Here is a 17,645-nt window from a genome sequence, read left to right as displayed (position 1 = left end):
CCCCCCCATGTCGACTAGCCATCCCCTTTTTTAGACCAGCTCCTCACCCGGTTCCCACGCTCCCGTTTGTCCCCCCGATGGTGTCCTCCCGTCCCGACCACCCCGCCCCATAATAGCTCCCCCTTTCCCTTAGCAGCAGCAACCCAGTTAACCCCCCACCCCCCCTCCGCTAGATCCCTCTCTAGCGTAATTGCTCCCCCCATGTTGCTCCCAGAAGTCAGCAAACTCTGGCTGACCTCGGCTTCCCCCGTTTATCCTTGGCCCCCCATTGTGTAAGGCCCCCTCCTTCCTGCGCTCCCTTTCCCGCCACAATTACCATAGCGCGGGAACAAAGCCCGCGTTTCCCACTCGGCCCCGTCCCTAATGGCGCTGCTCCCTCTCTCCTTCCCCCTCTCCTTCCCCACCGGCGCCCACAGTTCACCATACCCACCCCCCACCCCCCAACGAGGGGAATAGAGAAAATTTCCCCCCCCTTCCCCCTTCCCCGTCCCATACAATCCCCCCACTACTTTATTACAGAAACTCTTTCTCTCTCCAGTCTAGTCCAACTTCTCCTCTACAATAAATGTCCACGCCTCTTCTGCCGTCTCGAAGTAGTGATGTTTCCCTTGGTGTGTAACCCACAGTCTCGCTGGCTGCAGCATTCCAAATTTAACTTTCTTTCTATGTAGCACCGCCTTGGCCCGATTGAAACTCGCCCTCCTTCTCGCCACCTCCGCACTCCAATCCTGATACACGCGAATCACCGCGTTCTCCCACCAGCAGCTCCGTGTCTTTTTCGCCCATCTCAGGACCATCTCCCTGTCCTTATAGCGGTGAAACCTCACCACTATGGCTCGAGGTATTTCTCCTGCCTTTGGTCTTCGCGCAAGGACTCGATACGCTCCCTCCACTTCCAAGTGGCCCGTCGGGGCCTCCGGTCCCATTAACGAGTGAAGCATCGTGCTCACATATGCCCCGACGTCTGCCCCCTCTGCACCTTCGGGAAGACCCAAAACTCTTAAGTTCTTCCTCCTCGAGTTATTCTCCAGGGCTTCCAGCCTCTCCACACACCTTTTGTGCTGTGCCTCGTGCGTCTCTGTCTTTACCACCAGGCCCTGTATTTCATCCTCATTCTCGGCAGCCTTTGCCTTCACATCACGAAGCTCCGACTCCTGGGTCTTCTGTGCCTCCTTTAGCCCTTCAATCACCTGTAGCATCGGGGCCAACACCTCCTTCTTCAACTCCTCCACACAGCGCCGCAGTAACTCTTGCTGTTCCGGGCCCCACACCGAACGGCCTCCTTCCGCCGCCATCTTGCTTCGTGCTTCCCTTCCTTGCCGCTGCTCCTGAGGATCCTCTGCAATCCAGCCACTACTCTCTTCTTTCTCCATATATATCCGGGGGGGGGGGGATTCCCTTCTATTTCACCGCACAATGGTTTTAGCCGTCAAAAATTGCCGTTGGGGCTCCTAATAAGAGCCCAAAAGTCCGTTCCAACGGGAGGTGCCGAAACGTGCGACTCAGCTGGTCATCGCCGCACCCGGAAGTCCCATGGAATACAATGTTGACAAATGTGAGGTTATCCATTTTGGTAGGAATAACAGCAAAAGGGATTATTATTTAACTGATAAAATATTAAAACATGCTGCTGTGCAGAGAGACCTGGGTGTGCTAGTGCATGAGTCGCAAAAAGTTGGTTTACAGGTGCCACAGGTGATTAAGAAGGCGAATGGAATTTTGTCCTTCATTGCTAGAGGGATGGAGTTTAAGACGAGGGAGGTTATGCTGCAATCGTATAAGGTGTTAGTGAGGCCACACCTGGAGTATTGTGTTCAGTTTTGGTCTCCTTACTTGAGAAAGGACGTACTGGCACTGGAGGGTGTGCAGAGGAGATTCACTAGGTTAATCCCAGAGCTGAAGGGGTTGGATTACGAGGAGAGGTTGAGTAGACTGGGACTGTATTCGTTGGAATTTAGAAGGATGCGGGGGGATCTTATTGAAACATATAAAATTATGAAGGGAATAGATAGGATAGATGCGGGCAGGTTGTTTCCACTGGCGGGTGAAAGCAGAACTAGGGGGCATAGCCTCAAAATAAGGGGAAGTAGATTTAGGACTGAGTTTAGGAGGGACTTCTTCACCCAAAGGGTTGTGAATCTATGGAATTTCTTGCCCAGTGAAGCAGTAGAGGCTCCTTCATTTAAATTGTTTTAAGATAAAGATAGATAGTTTTTTGAAGAATAAAGGGATTAAGGGTTATGGTGTTCGGGCCGGAAAGTGGAGCTGAGTCCACAAAAGATCAGCCATGATCACATTGAATGGTGGAGCAGGCTCGAGGGGCCAGATGGCCTACTCCTGCTCCTAGTTTTTATGTTCTTATAATACAGGAATGGGGAGGCTAATTAGCCCCATGTGTCCGATCCACCAATCAGTGCAATCACAGGTGCTCTGCTCTGCATGTCATTTTGGTGAATTTTCAGGAAATATCTGTCACATTGAATCATAGAATTTACAGTGCAGAAGGAGGCCATTCGGCCTATCGAGTCTACACCAGCCCTTGGAAAAAGCATTCCACCCAAGCCCACAACTCCACCCTATACCCGTAACCCTGAAAGCCCACCCGACCTTTTTGGAGACTAAGGGCAATTTAGCACGACCAATCTACCTAACCTGCACGTCTTTGGACCGAGGGAGGAAACCGGAGCACCCGGAGGAAACCCACGCAGACACGGGGAGAACGTGTAGACTCCGCACAGACAGTGACCTAAGCCGGGAATCGAACCCGGGTCCCTGGCGCTGTGAAGCAACAGTGCTAACCACTGTGCTACAATGTGTTTGAAGAGGATTACCAGAGTGGGGAAGAGACAGGGAGGAGACAGGGATAGTCTGAAGTTTACCCTGATTCTGTAATCAGTGTGGGTTACAGTCACTGACTGTGTCCATTCTGTGCACTCACTGACCAACTCTGTCCCTCTCTCCCTCTCTGTACAGTACGTGGTGGTAAAACCGGACCAAGGAGAGGTGGTGAAGGGATTATTCTATCCGTCCTGTTCTGGGTGTGGGAGGAATGAACTGCTTCAAGCTGTGGGTATCATTGGGGCAATTATAATGCCCCATAATATATACCTCCACTCAGCTCTGGTCAAGGTAAGTACCGCTGTTACTGATAATTAACAGTAAAATGTGACTACTGCTCTCACCCTGATCACCGGAGGTAATCACAGTACCACAGTATCTTCACATCTCACACACAAACCTCATCAATTTATCTCTCTCTTACAGTTCACAGTTTGTTTTACAGTTGTTGCGGTTATATTCCTGTTGGTTTGTTCCTGTCCCAGCAATAAACCTGCCCCCTCTGCCTGAGTTAATTTAACTATTTAACAATCGCTGCTCTGCCCATTGTTTTCCCCAATCAAACGGGTTGCAGGTTTATGCTTTGATCTGGGGTTTGCAGAGCTGGATGGGGCACTGGACATTGTGTTTAGTATCCCGGGCCAGGGAGGTGCAATGGATGAGAGATTTTATCCGATGATTCCGTCTCTTTAATTCAAGGTAAAGTGGGGGAGTAAAGAGAGTCGTGTGATCTGTCCTGGATTCTGCTCGACAACAAGCCGAGGTGGCTTGGTTGCCATGGGGACCTGGGGGCCCCAGATTGAAACCTGTTGGGCAAGGTGCAAAGTTTCCACATCTGAAAACAAAGGCAGGAGCAGCTGGGCCGGGCGGTGGTCAGACATTCACTCCTGAATGGCATAATCTTCACTCCAATGGGGGTGGGGAGGGGGGGGGCATTGAAATCAGGATCGCCAAGCCCAGAAACATGCCTTGGTAGCCAAGAGAGTGGCCTAATGCTGCAGTTGGCCCTCCCCAGTACTTTGGGATACTGTCTCAGTTGTGTTATAAGATTTGAGATCCCTTAGCCCTCAGCCCCCATTACCCCCTTGGCCCTTAACACCCCCCATGCCATCTCACCCAATATCCACATGGGCAGACCTCAGCAGCCGTGTACAGATGAAGCAAAATAAAGTTCTAAAAATCGAACACAGATCTCACTGCACAGCCTTGAAGGCAAAAAAAATCTCCCATTCATAAAAGCCCCAATGTATTCAAAGCTTAAATCTCAAGTGATAAGGGCGGCATGTGACACAGTGGTTAGCACTGGGACTATGGCACTGAGAACCTGGGTTCGAAACCCGGCCCTGAGTCACTGTCCATGTGGAGTTTTCACATTTCCCCGTGTCTGCCTGGGTTTAACCCCACAACCCAAAGATGGGGTGGTGAGGTGGATTGGCCACAAAAACTGCCCCTTAATTGAAAAACATTTATTGGGTACTCTAAATTTTTAAAAAAAATCTCAGGTGATTAATCTGTGATGAAAAGAAACAAACTTCTATTCATATACCACATCAAAGACAGATAGTCCTTTAATAAACACTTTAATCTGTAATTAAAACCGTGAAATGAGAACCCACGACTGAGAGAATTGTAGCTTTTGGAAATCAGTCAAACATTCTCAAACAACCCTCAGAGAAATGTCAGTAAACAATTATTGAAACTCCCAGAACAGATGCTACACCAACTGACCTGTCAATCAAATCAGGACCGTGAGGTTTTTTTTTATTGCACAATTCCACCCCCTTTGTGTGAGGAAGTGATTCCTGACATCATCCCTGAATGGTCCAACTCCAATTTTAAGGTTCTTCCCCCTTGTTTTGGACTCCCCCTACCCAGGGGATATAGTTTCTCTACCTATTTCATTGAATCTTTTAATTATCTTTAACATGTGCAGTCGGCACCATCATTGGAATAGAATCATAGAATCATTGAATATACAGTGCAGAAGGAGGCCATTCAGCCCATCGAGTCTGCACCGGCCCTTGAAAAGAGCACCCTACCTGAACCCATACCTCCACTCTAACCCCACACTTCCACCCTATCCCCGTAACCCCACCAAGCCTTTTTCGGACACTAAGGGGAATTTAGAATAGCCAATCCACCTAAACTGCACATCTTTGGACTGTGGGAGGAAACCGGAGCACCCAGAGGAAACCCACGCACACACGGGGAGAACGTGCAAACTCCACACAGAAAGTGACCCAAGCTGGGAATCAAAACTGGGACCCTGGAGCTGTGAAACAACAGTGGTAACCACTGTGCCACCATGCTACCGAGATATTCACCACTATTAGTCACTTGCTGGATTATTTGTCCTTGTGTTTCCCCAGAGTAGACAGGTTAATCGTTCCAGTGCAGCAGAGGTGAAGGAGGCAAATAAGTATTACCTGATCGAGTGCTCCATCGCGCTGTTTGTTTCCCTGCTCATCAATATATTTGTCATTGCTGTGTTTGGAGCTGCCTTCTATGGGAAATCTAACATGGACGTGGTGAGTGAATACTTCTGCCTGAACAATACCTTCTGGAACCAAACAGAGAACAGGCTTTTTTGGACCAGGTACTATGTGTTGAACTAGAATTAATTAATGATCTCATGGGGAAAGGATCCTCGAAGGAAGAGTGATCATAACATGGTAGAATTTCCCATTCAGCTTGAGGGTGAGAAACCAGGGTCTGAAACTGGTGTCTTATACATGAAGAGAAGCAATTATAAAGTTTATGAGAGAGTTAGCGGAAGTAAGATGGCAGAGTTGCAGGGGCAGACATTTAAAGAGATACCTCATAAATCTCAATAAAAAAAGAAAGATTTTATGAGAAGGATGTTCTATCCGTGGCTCACTGAGGAAGTTAAGGTAGTATCAAATTGAAAGATATTCGATGCTACAAAGACTAACGCTCAACCAGAAGACTGAACATTTTAGAACCCAGCAGAGGACAATACAAAATATCAATGGAGAGAAATTAGAATTATGAGCGTACATTGTCAAGAAGTATAAAAACAGACAGTTCCTGTGTAACCATCGCGAGGGGCTAAATGGGCCTCCTCCTGTTCTTGTGTAACAGGCTCGAGGGGCTGAATGGCCTCCTCCTGTTCTTGTGTAACAGGCTCGAGGGGCTAAATGGGCCTCCTCCTGTTCCTGTGTAACAGGCTCGAGGGGCTAAATGGGCCTCCTCCTGTTCCTGTGTAACAGGCTCGAGGGGCTAAATGGGCCTCCTCCTGTTCCTGTGCAACAGGCTCGAGGGGCTAAATGGGCTCCTCCTGTTCCTGTGTAACAGACTCGAGGGGCTGAATGGCCTCCTCCTGTTCCTGTGTAACAGGCTCGAGGGGCTGAATGGGCTCCTCCTGTTCCTGTGTAACAGACTCGAGGGGCTGAATGGCCTCCTCCTGTTCCTGTGTAACAGACTCGAGGGGCTGAATGGCCTCCTCCTGTTCCTGTGTAACAGGCTCGAGGGGCTGAATGGCCTCCTCCTGTTCCTGTGTAACAGACTCGAGGGGCTGAGTGGGCTCCTCCTGTTCCTGTGTAACAGGCTCGAGGGGCTGAATGGGCTCCTCCTGTTCCTGTGTAACAGACTCGAGGGGCTGAATGGCCTCCTCCTGTTCCTGTGTAACAGACTCGAGGGGCTGAATGGCCTCCTCCTGTTCCTGTGTAACAGGCTCGAGGGGCTGAATGGGCTCCTCCTGTTCCTGTGTAACAGACTCGAGGGGCTGAATGGCCTCCTCCTGTTCCTATAAACCTGTGAAAAATCTCTGGAATGCCCCAGGATTTCACTCAGTGCCAGTCACACGGCCAGTGGATGTCACGCTGAAGGATTGCCAACCATGCCCAGTCCTATTGCTGTGGGAACCTGAGCTCCCACCCACAAAATCTGCACCCCCAGGACATCTCTCCTGCTACTGGTTACCAACACACCCATCCCTGTGGGACCCACCCTTACACTCTCACCATTGAAACGCAGAATCCAGGGAAGAAGCAGAAACAATTCTGGTTCAGACAGAGACCTTTCAGGCCGTCACGTCTATCACAAAAGTTCTCCAGCCCAATCCCACTTTCTGACACTTGCTCTGAAGCCATATCGGACCAATGCCTCAAGTGCATTTCCAACTATTTTCTGAGTGTGATGAGGGTCTCAGTCTTTACCTGCCGTTCTGGCGGTGAATTCCAGATCCTCCCCACCTCGCGGTGAATTCTAGAGCCTCCCCACCCCGCGGTGAATTCCAGATCCTCACCACCCCCGCGGTGAATTCCAGATCCCCCCCACCCCGCGGTGAATTCCAGAGCCTCCCCACCCCGCGGTGAATTCCAGATCCCCCCACCCCGCGGTGAATTGCAAATCCTCACCAGCCCCGTGGTGAATTCCAGATCCTCCTCTCCCCGTGGTGAATTCCAGATCCTCACCCCCGCGGTGAATTCCAGATCCTCCTCCCTCTTTGGTGAATTCCAGATCCTCCTCTCCCCGCGGTGAATTCCAGATCCTCACACCCGCGGTGAATTCCAGATCCTCCTCCCTCGCGGTGAATTCCAGATCCTCCCCACCCCACGTTGATTTCCAGATCGTCCTCCCCTGCGGTGAATTCCAGATCCTCCCCCACCCCATGGTGAATTCCAGATCCTCACCATTCCTGCGGTGAATTCTAGATCTTCACCACCCCCACGGTGAATTCCAGATCCTCTTCCCCCTGCGGTGAATTCCAGATCCTCACCCCCGCGGTGAATTCCAGATCCTCCTCCCTGTGGTGAATTCCAGATCCTCACCACACCCACGGTGAATTCCAGATCCTCCACCCCCTGCGGTGAATTCCAGATCCTCCTCCCCCACGTTGAATTCCAGATCCTCCCAACCCCGCAGTAAATTCCAGATTCTCACCCCCCCCCGCAGTGAATTCCCGATCCCCAACCCCCGCGGTGAATTCCCAATCCTCACCCTCGCGGTGAATTCCTGATCCTCACCCCACGGTGAATTCCCAATCCTCACCCCGCGGTGAATTCCCAATCCTCACCCCGCGGTGAATTCCAGATCCTCACCCCTGTGGTGAATTCCAGATCCCCACCCCCTGCGGTGAATTACAGATCCTCCTCCCCGCGGTGAATTCCAGATCCCCACCCCCCGCAGTGAATTCCAGATCCTCCTCCCCGCGGTGAATTCCAGATCCTCCTCCCCCCGTGGTGAATTCCAGATCCTCCTCCCCGCGGTGAATTCCAGATCCTCCTCCCCCTCGGTGAATTCCAGATCCTCCTCTCCGCGGTGAATTCCAGATCCTCCTCACCCCGTGGTGAATTCCTGTTCCTCCTCTCCTCCAGTGAATTCCTGATCCTCCTCCCCCACGGTGAATTCCAGATCCTCCTCCCCACGGTGAATTCCAGATCCTCACCCCCCCGTCGTGAATTCCAGATCTTCCTCCCCTGCGGTGAATTCCCGATCCTCACCCCCGTGGTGAATTCCCGAATCTCACCCCCGTGGTGAATTCCTGATCCCCACCCCCCCCCGCGGTGAATTCCAGATCCTCCTCCCCGCGGTGAATTCCAGATCCCCACACCCGCGGTGTATTCCAGATCCTCCCCACGCGGTGAATTCCATATCCCCACCCCCGCGGTGAATTCAAGATCCTAACCCCCGCGGTGGATTCCAGATCCCCAGCCCCGCGGTGTATTCCAGATCCTCCTCCCCGCGGTGAATTCCAGATCCTCCACCCGTGGTGAATTCCAGATCCTCCCCCCGAGGTGAATTCCAGATCCTCCTCCCCGTGCTGTATTCCAGATCCTCACTCCCGCGGTGAATTCCAGATCCTCCTCCCCACGGTGAATTCCAGATCCTCCTCCCCGCGGTGAATTCCAGATCCTCCTCCCCTGCAGTGAATTCCAGATCCTCCTCCCCCACGGTGAATTCCAGATCCTCCTCCCCGTGGTGAATTCCAGATCCTCCTCCCCGCGGTGAATTCCAGATACTCCTCCCCGCGGTGAATTCCAGATCCTACTCCCCACGGTGAATTCCAGATCCTCCTCCCCGCGGTGAATTCCAGATCCTCCTCCCCCGCGGTGAATTCCAGATACGCTTCCCCGCGGTGAATTCCCGATCCTCCTCCCCACGGTGAATTCCAGATCCTCCTCCCCGCGGTGAATTCCAGATCCTCCTCCCCGCGGTGAATTCCAGATCCTCCTCCCCGCGGTGAATTCCAGATCCTCCTCCCACGGTGAATTCCAGATCCTCCTCCCCCACGGTGAATTCCAGATCCTCCTCCCCCCATGGTGAATTCCTGCGGTGAAAGATGTTCCTCTTTAACTCCACTCTAATCCTTCCACTGATGACGGAATCTCTGCCCTGTGGTTATTGACCTCTCTGCCAATGGAAGGAGTTCCTTTCTACCCACTCCATCCAGACCCCTCATCATGCTGTCATTCTGCATTCAATTATATCTCCACTGTAACTGCGCTATATTTTGTTTCCTGTAGTATAACATGTGTGCAAAGAGTGGGAGTCCCTACCTCGATAAACTGCCAAAGGACAACCATACCTTGGAAGTGGATATTTTCAAAGGGGTAAGGAACACGAGGAAAACATATTTCACATCGGAACACATTCAATAAATATAAACACCTTCCTCCCTGAGACTAATCTCTTTACCTCACACTCACACTCTATACCTCACACTCACACCTCACACTTACACCGTATCATAGAATTTACAGTGCAGAAGGAGGCCATTCGGCCCATCGAGTCTGCACCGGCTCTTGGAAAGAGCACCCTACCCAAGGTCCACACCTCCACCCTATCCCCATAACCCATTAACCCCACCCAACACTAAGGGCAATTTTGGACACTATGGGAAATTTAGCATGGCCAATCCACCTAACCCGCACATCTTTGGACTGTGGGAGGAAACCGGAGCACCCGGAGGAAACCCACGCACACACGGGGAGGATGTGCAGACTCCGCACAGACAGTGACCCAAGCCGGAATCGAACCTGGGACCCTGGAGCTGTGAAGCATTTGTGCTATCCACAATGCTACCGTGCTGCCCATTGGACTCACACTCTAGACCTCACACTCACACCTCACACTTACACCGTATACCTCACACTTCACACTCACACCGTATACCTCACACTCAAAGAACAAAGAATAAAGAAAAGTACAGCACAGGAACAGGCCCTTCGGCCCTCCAAGCCCGTGCCAACCATGCTGCCCGTCTAAACTAAAATCTTCTACACTTCCGGGGTCCGTATCCCTCTATTCCCATCCTATTCATGTATTTGTCAAGATGCCCCTTAAACGTCACTATCGTCCCTGCTTCCACCACCTCCTCCGGTAGCAAGTTCCAGGCAGCCACTACCCTCTGTGTAAAACACTTGCCTCGTACATCTCCTCTAAACCTTGCCCCTCGCACCTTAAACCTATGCCCCCTAGTAATTGACCCCTCTACCCTGGGAAAAAGCCTCTGACTATCCACTCTGTCTATGCCCCTCATAATTTTGTAGACCTCTATCAGGTCGCCCCTCAACCTCCATCGTTCCAGTGACAACAAACCGAGTTTATTCAACCGCTCTTCATAGCTAATGCCCTCCATGCCAGGCAACATCCTAGTAAATCTCTTCTGCACCCTCTCTAAACCCTCAATATCCTTCTGGTAGTGTGGCGACCAGAATTGAACACTATATTCCAAGTGTGGCCTAACTAAGGTTCTATACAGCTGCAACATGACTTGCCAATTCTTATACTCAATGCCCCGGCCAATGAAGGCAAGCATGCCGTATGCCTTCTTGACTACCTTCTCCACCTGTGTTGCCCCTTTCAGTGACCTGTGGACCTGTACTCCTTGATCTCTCTGACTTTCAATACATTTGAGGGTTCCACCATTCACTGTATATTCCCTACCTGCATTAGACCTTCCAAAATGCATTACCTCACATTTGTCCGGATTAAACTCCATCTGCCATCTCTCCGCCTAAGTCTCCAAACGATCTAAATCCTGCTGTATCCTCTGACAGTCCTCATCGCTATCCGCAATTCCACCAACCTTTGTGTCGACTGCAAACTTACTAATCAGACCAGTTACATTTTCCTCCAAATCATTTATATATACTACGAACAGCAAAGGTCTCAGCACTGATCCCTGCGGAACACCACTGGTCACAGCCCTCCAATTAGAAAAGCATCCTTCCATTGCTACTCTCTGCCTTCTATGACCTAGCCAGTTCTGTATCCATATTGCCAGCTCACCCTTGCTCCCGTGTGACTTCACCTTTTGTTCCAGTCTGCCATGAGGGACCTTGTCAAAGGCCTTACTGAAGTCCATATAGGCAACATCCATTGCCCTAACTGCATCAATCACCTTTGTGACCTCTTCGAAAAACTCGATCAAGTTAGTGAGACACGACCTCCCCTTCACAAAACCGTGCTGCCTCTCACTAATACGTCCACTTGCTTCCAAATGGGAGTGGATCCTGTCTCGGAGAATTCTCTCCAGTAATTTCCCTACCACTGAAGTAAGGCTCACCGGCCTGTAGTTCCCTGGATTATCCTTGCGCCTTCGCACCGTAAACCACACATTCACACCATATACCCCTCTCACAACCACAAACCTCACACTCACCTCACACTCACGCTGTAGACCCCACACTCACACCTTATACCTCACACTCACAATCTATACATCACATTCACATCGTACACCTCACACTCACACCGTAAACCTCACTCACTGTATACCTCACACTCACACCTCACACTCTATACCTCACACTCACACTGTAAACCTCACACTCACACTGTAAACCTCACACTCACACCGTAAACCTCACACTCACACCGTATACCTCACGCTCACACCGTAAACCTCACACTCACACTCTATACCTCACACACACCGTAAACCTCACACTCACACCGTATACCTCACGCTCACACCGTAAACCTCACACTCACACTCTATACCTCACACTCACACTGTAAACCTCACACTCACACCGTAAACCTCACACTCACACCGTAAACCTCACACTCACACTCTATACATCACATTCACATCGTACACCTCACACTCACACCGTAAACCTCACTCACTGTATACCTCACACTCACACCTCACACTCTATACCTCACACTCACACTGTAAACCTCACACTCACACTGTAAACCTCACACTCACACTCTATACCTCACACTCACACCGTATACCTCACGCTCACACTCTATACCTCACACACACCGTAAACCTCACACTCACACTCACGCCATGGCCGAGATTGTCCGAGCCTCCACGCCGCAATCGCGCCCGGCGTTGGGGAGGAGAATGGGGCGTCGGACCCGCGACGCCTTCATGCGATTCTCCGCCGATTGGTGATTCTCCGCTGATTGGTGAATCGTCGCCAGTCGCGCGGTCGACGCGGCGCCGGTCTGGGGTCGTTGAAAGAGGCCCCCGCGGTGATTCTCTGCGGGCGACAGTTCGAGTTCACTTCGGCGTGGTTCCTGTTTGGTTCCACCCGGCGGGAGCTCGGAGTGGCGGTTGCGGTGGCTGACCTGGTGGGGGGGAATCCTGGTGGGGGGGCGGGGGGATCCGTCACCGGGGAGGGGCCTCCACTGTAGCCAGGCCCGCGAGCGGGGACCACCGATCGGCGGCGTGTGCAATGTGGGGGGGAGGAGGGCCTGCTTCTCGGGCGCCGGCCTGCTGTGTGGGTCCACCATGTCGCTCGGGGCCGCCGCCGCAGGAGGCCCGCGGCAGGAAGTGAGGGCCCCGTATTGGCAGCAGCAGTTGCGTGGGGCACTCCGAGGCCTGGATAGACCCCTGTAAAACGGAGAATCAATCCAAACTTTCCAGAAAAATGTCCAGAGTGATTCGCGCCCATTTTCTCGGGGGCGTGGGGACATAGCCCCATTATCGGAGAATCCCATCCCTTAAACCTCACACTCACACTGTAAACCTCACACTCATTTCACACTCTGCCTCCATACGTCATACTCACACCTCACACTCACAGCTCACACTCTATACCACACACTCACACTCGGCCTTTAAACCTCACAATCACACTGTCTTCCACTGCCCCACTCTCTCCCCCTAGCCCTGTATCAATCCCCAAACTAATCCCACTGCCCCGCTCTCTCCCCATGGCCCTGTATCAATCTCCAAGCTAATCCTGTCATGATATTCAAACACACACATCATGATGGACACACTAACAGGCAAATCAGAGTACACAACACCACAACCAATCACAGACAAGAACACCAACCACATAAAAAGCACGAGCACGACACCTGGAGGGCAGTAGGTCTGGGGAGAAGGGAACAAGAAAGAGCTGTTGAAACACCACAAGCAGGGAGCCCCCCACGTGCAGAGTGCAAAGACCAAGTTGTAAATAGTGAGTTTAAATAAAGAAGCGTTGTACCATATGCAACTGTGTTGGCTCTTCTGTGTGTCAGAACACCCAACACCACATGGTACAGGAGTGGATCGATACCTGCCTACCAACCTGCCATTCTGGACATGGACCACACCGGCAAACCGCAGCCGATGCAAGTCACGGGGAACCTAGGCACCAACTGGAAGCTCTACAGGCAGCGATTTGACCTGTACATCCGTGCCACCGAAAAACAGAATGCCTCGGATGATTCGAAGATTGCAATGCTCCTCTTCTATGCAGGCCCCCACCCAAATGATGTCTTTAATTCACTGGTGTTCGAGGAAGGCGAAAACCAGGCCAAATATGACACGGTCATCCTCAAAATGGACCAGCACTTTCAAACTGAAGTAAACGAAACTTTCGAAAGATACATCTTTCAGCAACGCCTGCAAGGTAAGGAGGAGCTTTTTCAACCCTTTTTGACGCACCTCCGGATTCTAGCGCAGTCCTGCGGTTACGGCACCACTACAGAGTCCATGATCAGGGACCAGATTGTTTTTGGCGTTGCCTCTAGTGGCCTACGCCAGCAGCTTCTTAAAATAAGGAGCCTCACCTTAGCGTCTGCTGTGGAAGCCTGTGTCCTCCATGAAAATGCTACCTGCCGTTTTGACCGATTTCAGGCGTCCGGGTTGGCACGGAGGGGGTCCCCAGCCGTCGAATCGGCAAGCCAGGCCGCCCACGACGTTGAACGCATCCAGGCCGTCGATTTCTTCCCGCCCCACGGCCCGGACGACAGCGGCCGCTTCCCGCGCTTTTCGCGGTCTCCCGCGCAGGTGCGCGCCAAAAATAACGGCCACAACGAGGGACGCACTGCGCAGGCGCGCCCACCGCAAGATCGCACTGCGCATGCGCAGTGGCGCAACGAACGTCGTGACGTCATGACGTGCAGCAATTGTGGAGGTCTACACTTAAAAGGGCAATGTCCTGCAAAATACCGACAGTGCAACAGATGTGCCATGATAGGCCACTACGCAGCCCGCTGTCGTGCGGCTCAACCCATGGATCCGGCGCATCCTCGGCAACCTCGCACACGAGTCAGGACCGTCCAGCCCACGCATCACGACTTCCAGTTAAGTGATGCAGATGACCAGGATGACTTCCGAGTTGCCGTCATTGATGTCAACAAGGTCAATGCCATCAATCCAGACGATGAGTGGTGTGCCACCCTGACGGTCAACCGATCGCGCGTCGCCTTCCGTCTGGACACCGGCGCATCCGCCAACCTGATTGCTTACTCTGCAGTCCAGGCCATGAAGGTCAAACCACCCATCACACCATCCCGGCTTAAGATGGTTGACTATAACGGGAACGTTATCCCGTCCGTAGGATCTTGCCAGCTACAGGTGACTCACAAGAGGTACACGGCCACACTCCCCTTCGAAGTTGTGGGCTCATCAAAGGACTCGTTACTGGGCGCACAAGCGTGTAAGGTCCTTCACCTGGTACAGCGCATCATGTCTCTCTCTCCAGATGAGATATCCGACTTCCCGGATGCTGAGTTCCACGCGAATCTCCATTCCCTCCTCGCTCACAACCAGGAGGTTTTTGAAGGCATGGGGACATTGCCACACACGTACAAGATTCGACTCAGACCGGACGCCATCCCTGTCGTTCACGCACCTCGCAGGGTTCCTGCGCCTCTCAAAGACCGCCTCAAGGCACAACTGCAGATTCTTCAGGACCAAGGGGTCCTATCCAAGGTCACGGAGCCCACGCCATGGGTCAGCTCCATGGTCTGTGTAAAGAAGCCCTCTGGCGAGCTCCGTATATGTATAGATCCAAAAGATCTGAACAACAACATCATGCGGGAACACTATCCCATCCCGAAACGAGAAGACCTCACCAGCGAGATGGCGCGAGCCAACATATTCACTAAATTGGATGCGTCCAAAGGATTCTGGCAGATCCAACTGGACCCGGCCAGCCGAAGACTATGCACATTCAACACCCCTTTTGGCAGATTCTGCTACAACCGGATGCCATTCGGCATCATTTCGGCATCTGAAGTATTCCACCGCATTATGGAGCAGATGATGGAAGGCATCGAAGGGGTACGTGTATATGTGGACGATATCATCATTTGGTCCACCACTCCGCAGGAACACATGCATCGTCTTCGACGTGTCTTCACCCGCATACGGCAAAATGGCCTGCGTCTCAACCGTGCGAAGTGTGCTTTCGGCCAGACGGAGCTGAAATTCCTCGGGGACCACATCTCAAGGTCCGGGGTCCGTCCCGATGCAGACAAGGTTAGCGCCATCACAGCCATGCCACGACCGGCTGACAAGAAGGCTGTCTTAAGATTCCTGGGCATGGTCAACTTCCTTGGGAAGTTCATTCCCAACCTGGCTTCTCATACAACAAACATGCGCCATCTCGTAAAAAAATCGACGGAATTCAACTGGCACCAGTCGCATCAGCGGGAATGGGAGGAGCTCAAGCACAAACTGGTCACGGCACCAGTGCTGGCCTTCTTTGACGCGACTCGCCCTACAAAGATCTCAACAGACGCCAGCCAATCTGGTATTGGAGCGGTACTCCTGCAAAAAGACAGCACGTCATCATGGGCCCCGGTTGCGTATGCCTCACGAGCCATGACCCCTACCGAACAGCGCTACGCGCAAATCAAAAAAGAATGCCTGGGCTTGTTAACTGGACTGGACAAGTTCCACGACTATGTGTATGGCCTGCCACGATTCACGGTCGAAACTGACCACCGCCCCCTGGTCAACATCATTAACAAAGACCTGAACGACATGACTCCTCGCCTCCAGCGCATCTTACTTAAACTCAGGAGGTACGATTTTGAACTGATCTACACTCCGGGGAAGGAACTCATAGTGGCGGACACTCTTTCCCGAGCAGTGAGCACACCACCAGATGCGGAGGGGTTCGTGCGTCAAATTGAGGCACACGTGACTCTGACAGCAGCAAATATGCCAGCTGATGATCCTTGTCTGGCCCACATACGTGCAGAGACGGCGACTGACCCTCTGCTGCAGCGAGTGATGCGCCACATGACGGAAGGGTGGCTAAAAGGGCAGTGCCCCCAGTTTTATAATGTGCGAGATGATCTCACCAATATAGACGGGGTCCTTATGAAATCGCATAGGATCGTCATTCCACACAGTGTGCGCCAGATGATTCTTCGTCAACTACACGAAGGCCACTTGGGCGTCGAAAAATGCAGACGAAGGGCCCGGGCGGCGGTATATTGGCCGGGTATTAATGAAGACATAGCCAACATGGTGCTCAACTGCACAACCTGTCAGAGGTTTCAGCCAGCGCAACCTCCGGAAACACTTCTACCACACGAGATGGTGACGTCCCCCTGGGCGAAGGTGGGTGTTGACCTATTTCACGCGCTCGGCAGAAATTACATTGTTATTATAGACTACTTCTCAAACTACCCGGAAGTCATGCCTCTCCATGATCTGACGTCGTCCGCAGTCATTGGGGCCTGCAAGGAAACGTTTGCTCGCCATGGCATTCCAAGGACTGTCATGTCAGACAATGGACCTTGTTTTGCCAGCCGTGAATGGTCGTCCTTTGCCGCAGCATATGGTTTCACTCATGTGACATCCAGCCCTCTGCATCCACAATCGAACGGGAAGGCTGAAAAGGGTGTCCACATCGCAAAGCGGCTCCTGTGCAAGGCGGCTGATGCCGGATCGGACTTTAACCTTGCCTTGCTGGCCTATCGATCGGCCCCGTTATCCACGGGCCTCTCGCCAGCGCAGCTACTAATGGGTCGCTCCCTCAGGACGACGGTACCTTCCGTCCTGGCACCGACAACAGACCATGAGGCGGTTCTTCGGGACATGCAACTGCAGCGTGATCGCCAGAAAGGTCGGTACGACACACGAGCGACGGACCTGCCCCCCCTGTCCTCCGGAGACAAAGTACGCGTCCATCAACCGTATGGTGGCTGGTCAGCACCGGCCGAAGTCCTCCGACAAGTGGCTCCCCGCTCGTTCCTGGTTCGCATGCCGGATGGTTCCGTGCGTCGCCGCAATCGGCGCGCCCTTCGCCGACTTCCACGCTCACAGCCACACAACACGCCAGATCCTCAACAGGCTTCCGCGGATGACTTTGTGGAGCTGCCGCACATCACGCCCTTTCCATCGCCACCCATGGCCATGCCTGCACAGCAGCCGGTGGTTCTTGATCCACCCTTAAGGCGGTCAACCCGAATTCGTCGCAAACCCATTAGAATGGACTTATAATACAGTTCATATGTTTAATAAGTTGGACAATTTTACATGATAACCTGTTGTTGTTTATCGTTCCAGATGTCGTCTGACTGGACAACTGTTCAAATTTTTTTTTCTTCTCTCGTTCGCATTTCTGTTATGTTATGGTACAACT

General features: G+C 52.3%; 1 protein-coding gene across 4 annotated transcripts in view; it reads left to right on the top strand.

Moving 5' to 3' along the window:
- Window positions 1-17,645, top strand: part of LOC140385864 (natural resistance-associated macrophage protein 2-like) — a 285,160-nt gene that overhangs the window by 234,721 nt on the left and 32,794 nt on the right. For all 4 annotated transcript variants that reach the window (XM_072468468.1, XM_072468492.1, XM_072468477.1 and 1 more), the window contains 3 exons: window positions 2,974-3,129; window positions 5,208-5,366; window positions 9,327-9,413. In XM_072468468.1, the coding sequence (XP_072324569.1) occupies window positions 2,974-3,129; window positions 5,208-5,366; window positions 9,327-9,413 (402 nt within the window). The remainder of the gene's footprint in view (window positions 1-2,973; window positions 3,130-5,207; window positions 5,367-9,326; window positions 9,414-17,645) is intronic.

The sequence above is a fragment of the Scyliorhinus torazame genome, chromosome 2 (genome assembly GCF_047496885.1).
Source record: "Scyliorhinus torazame isolate Kashiwa2021f chromosome 2, sScyTor2.1, whole genome shotgun sequence".
In the NCBI taxonomy this organism is placed as follows: domain Eukaryota; kingdom Metazoa; phylum Chordata; class Chondrichthyes; order Carcharhiniformes; family Scyliorhinidae; genus Scyliorhinus; species Scyliorhinus torazame.
Note: the sequence above shows the minus strand (reverse complement) of the source record. Positions and strands in the feature narration are given on the sequence as shown.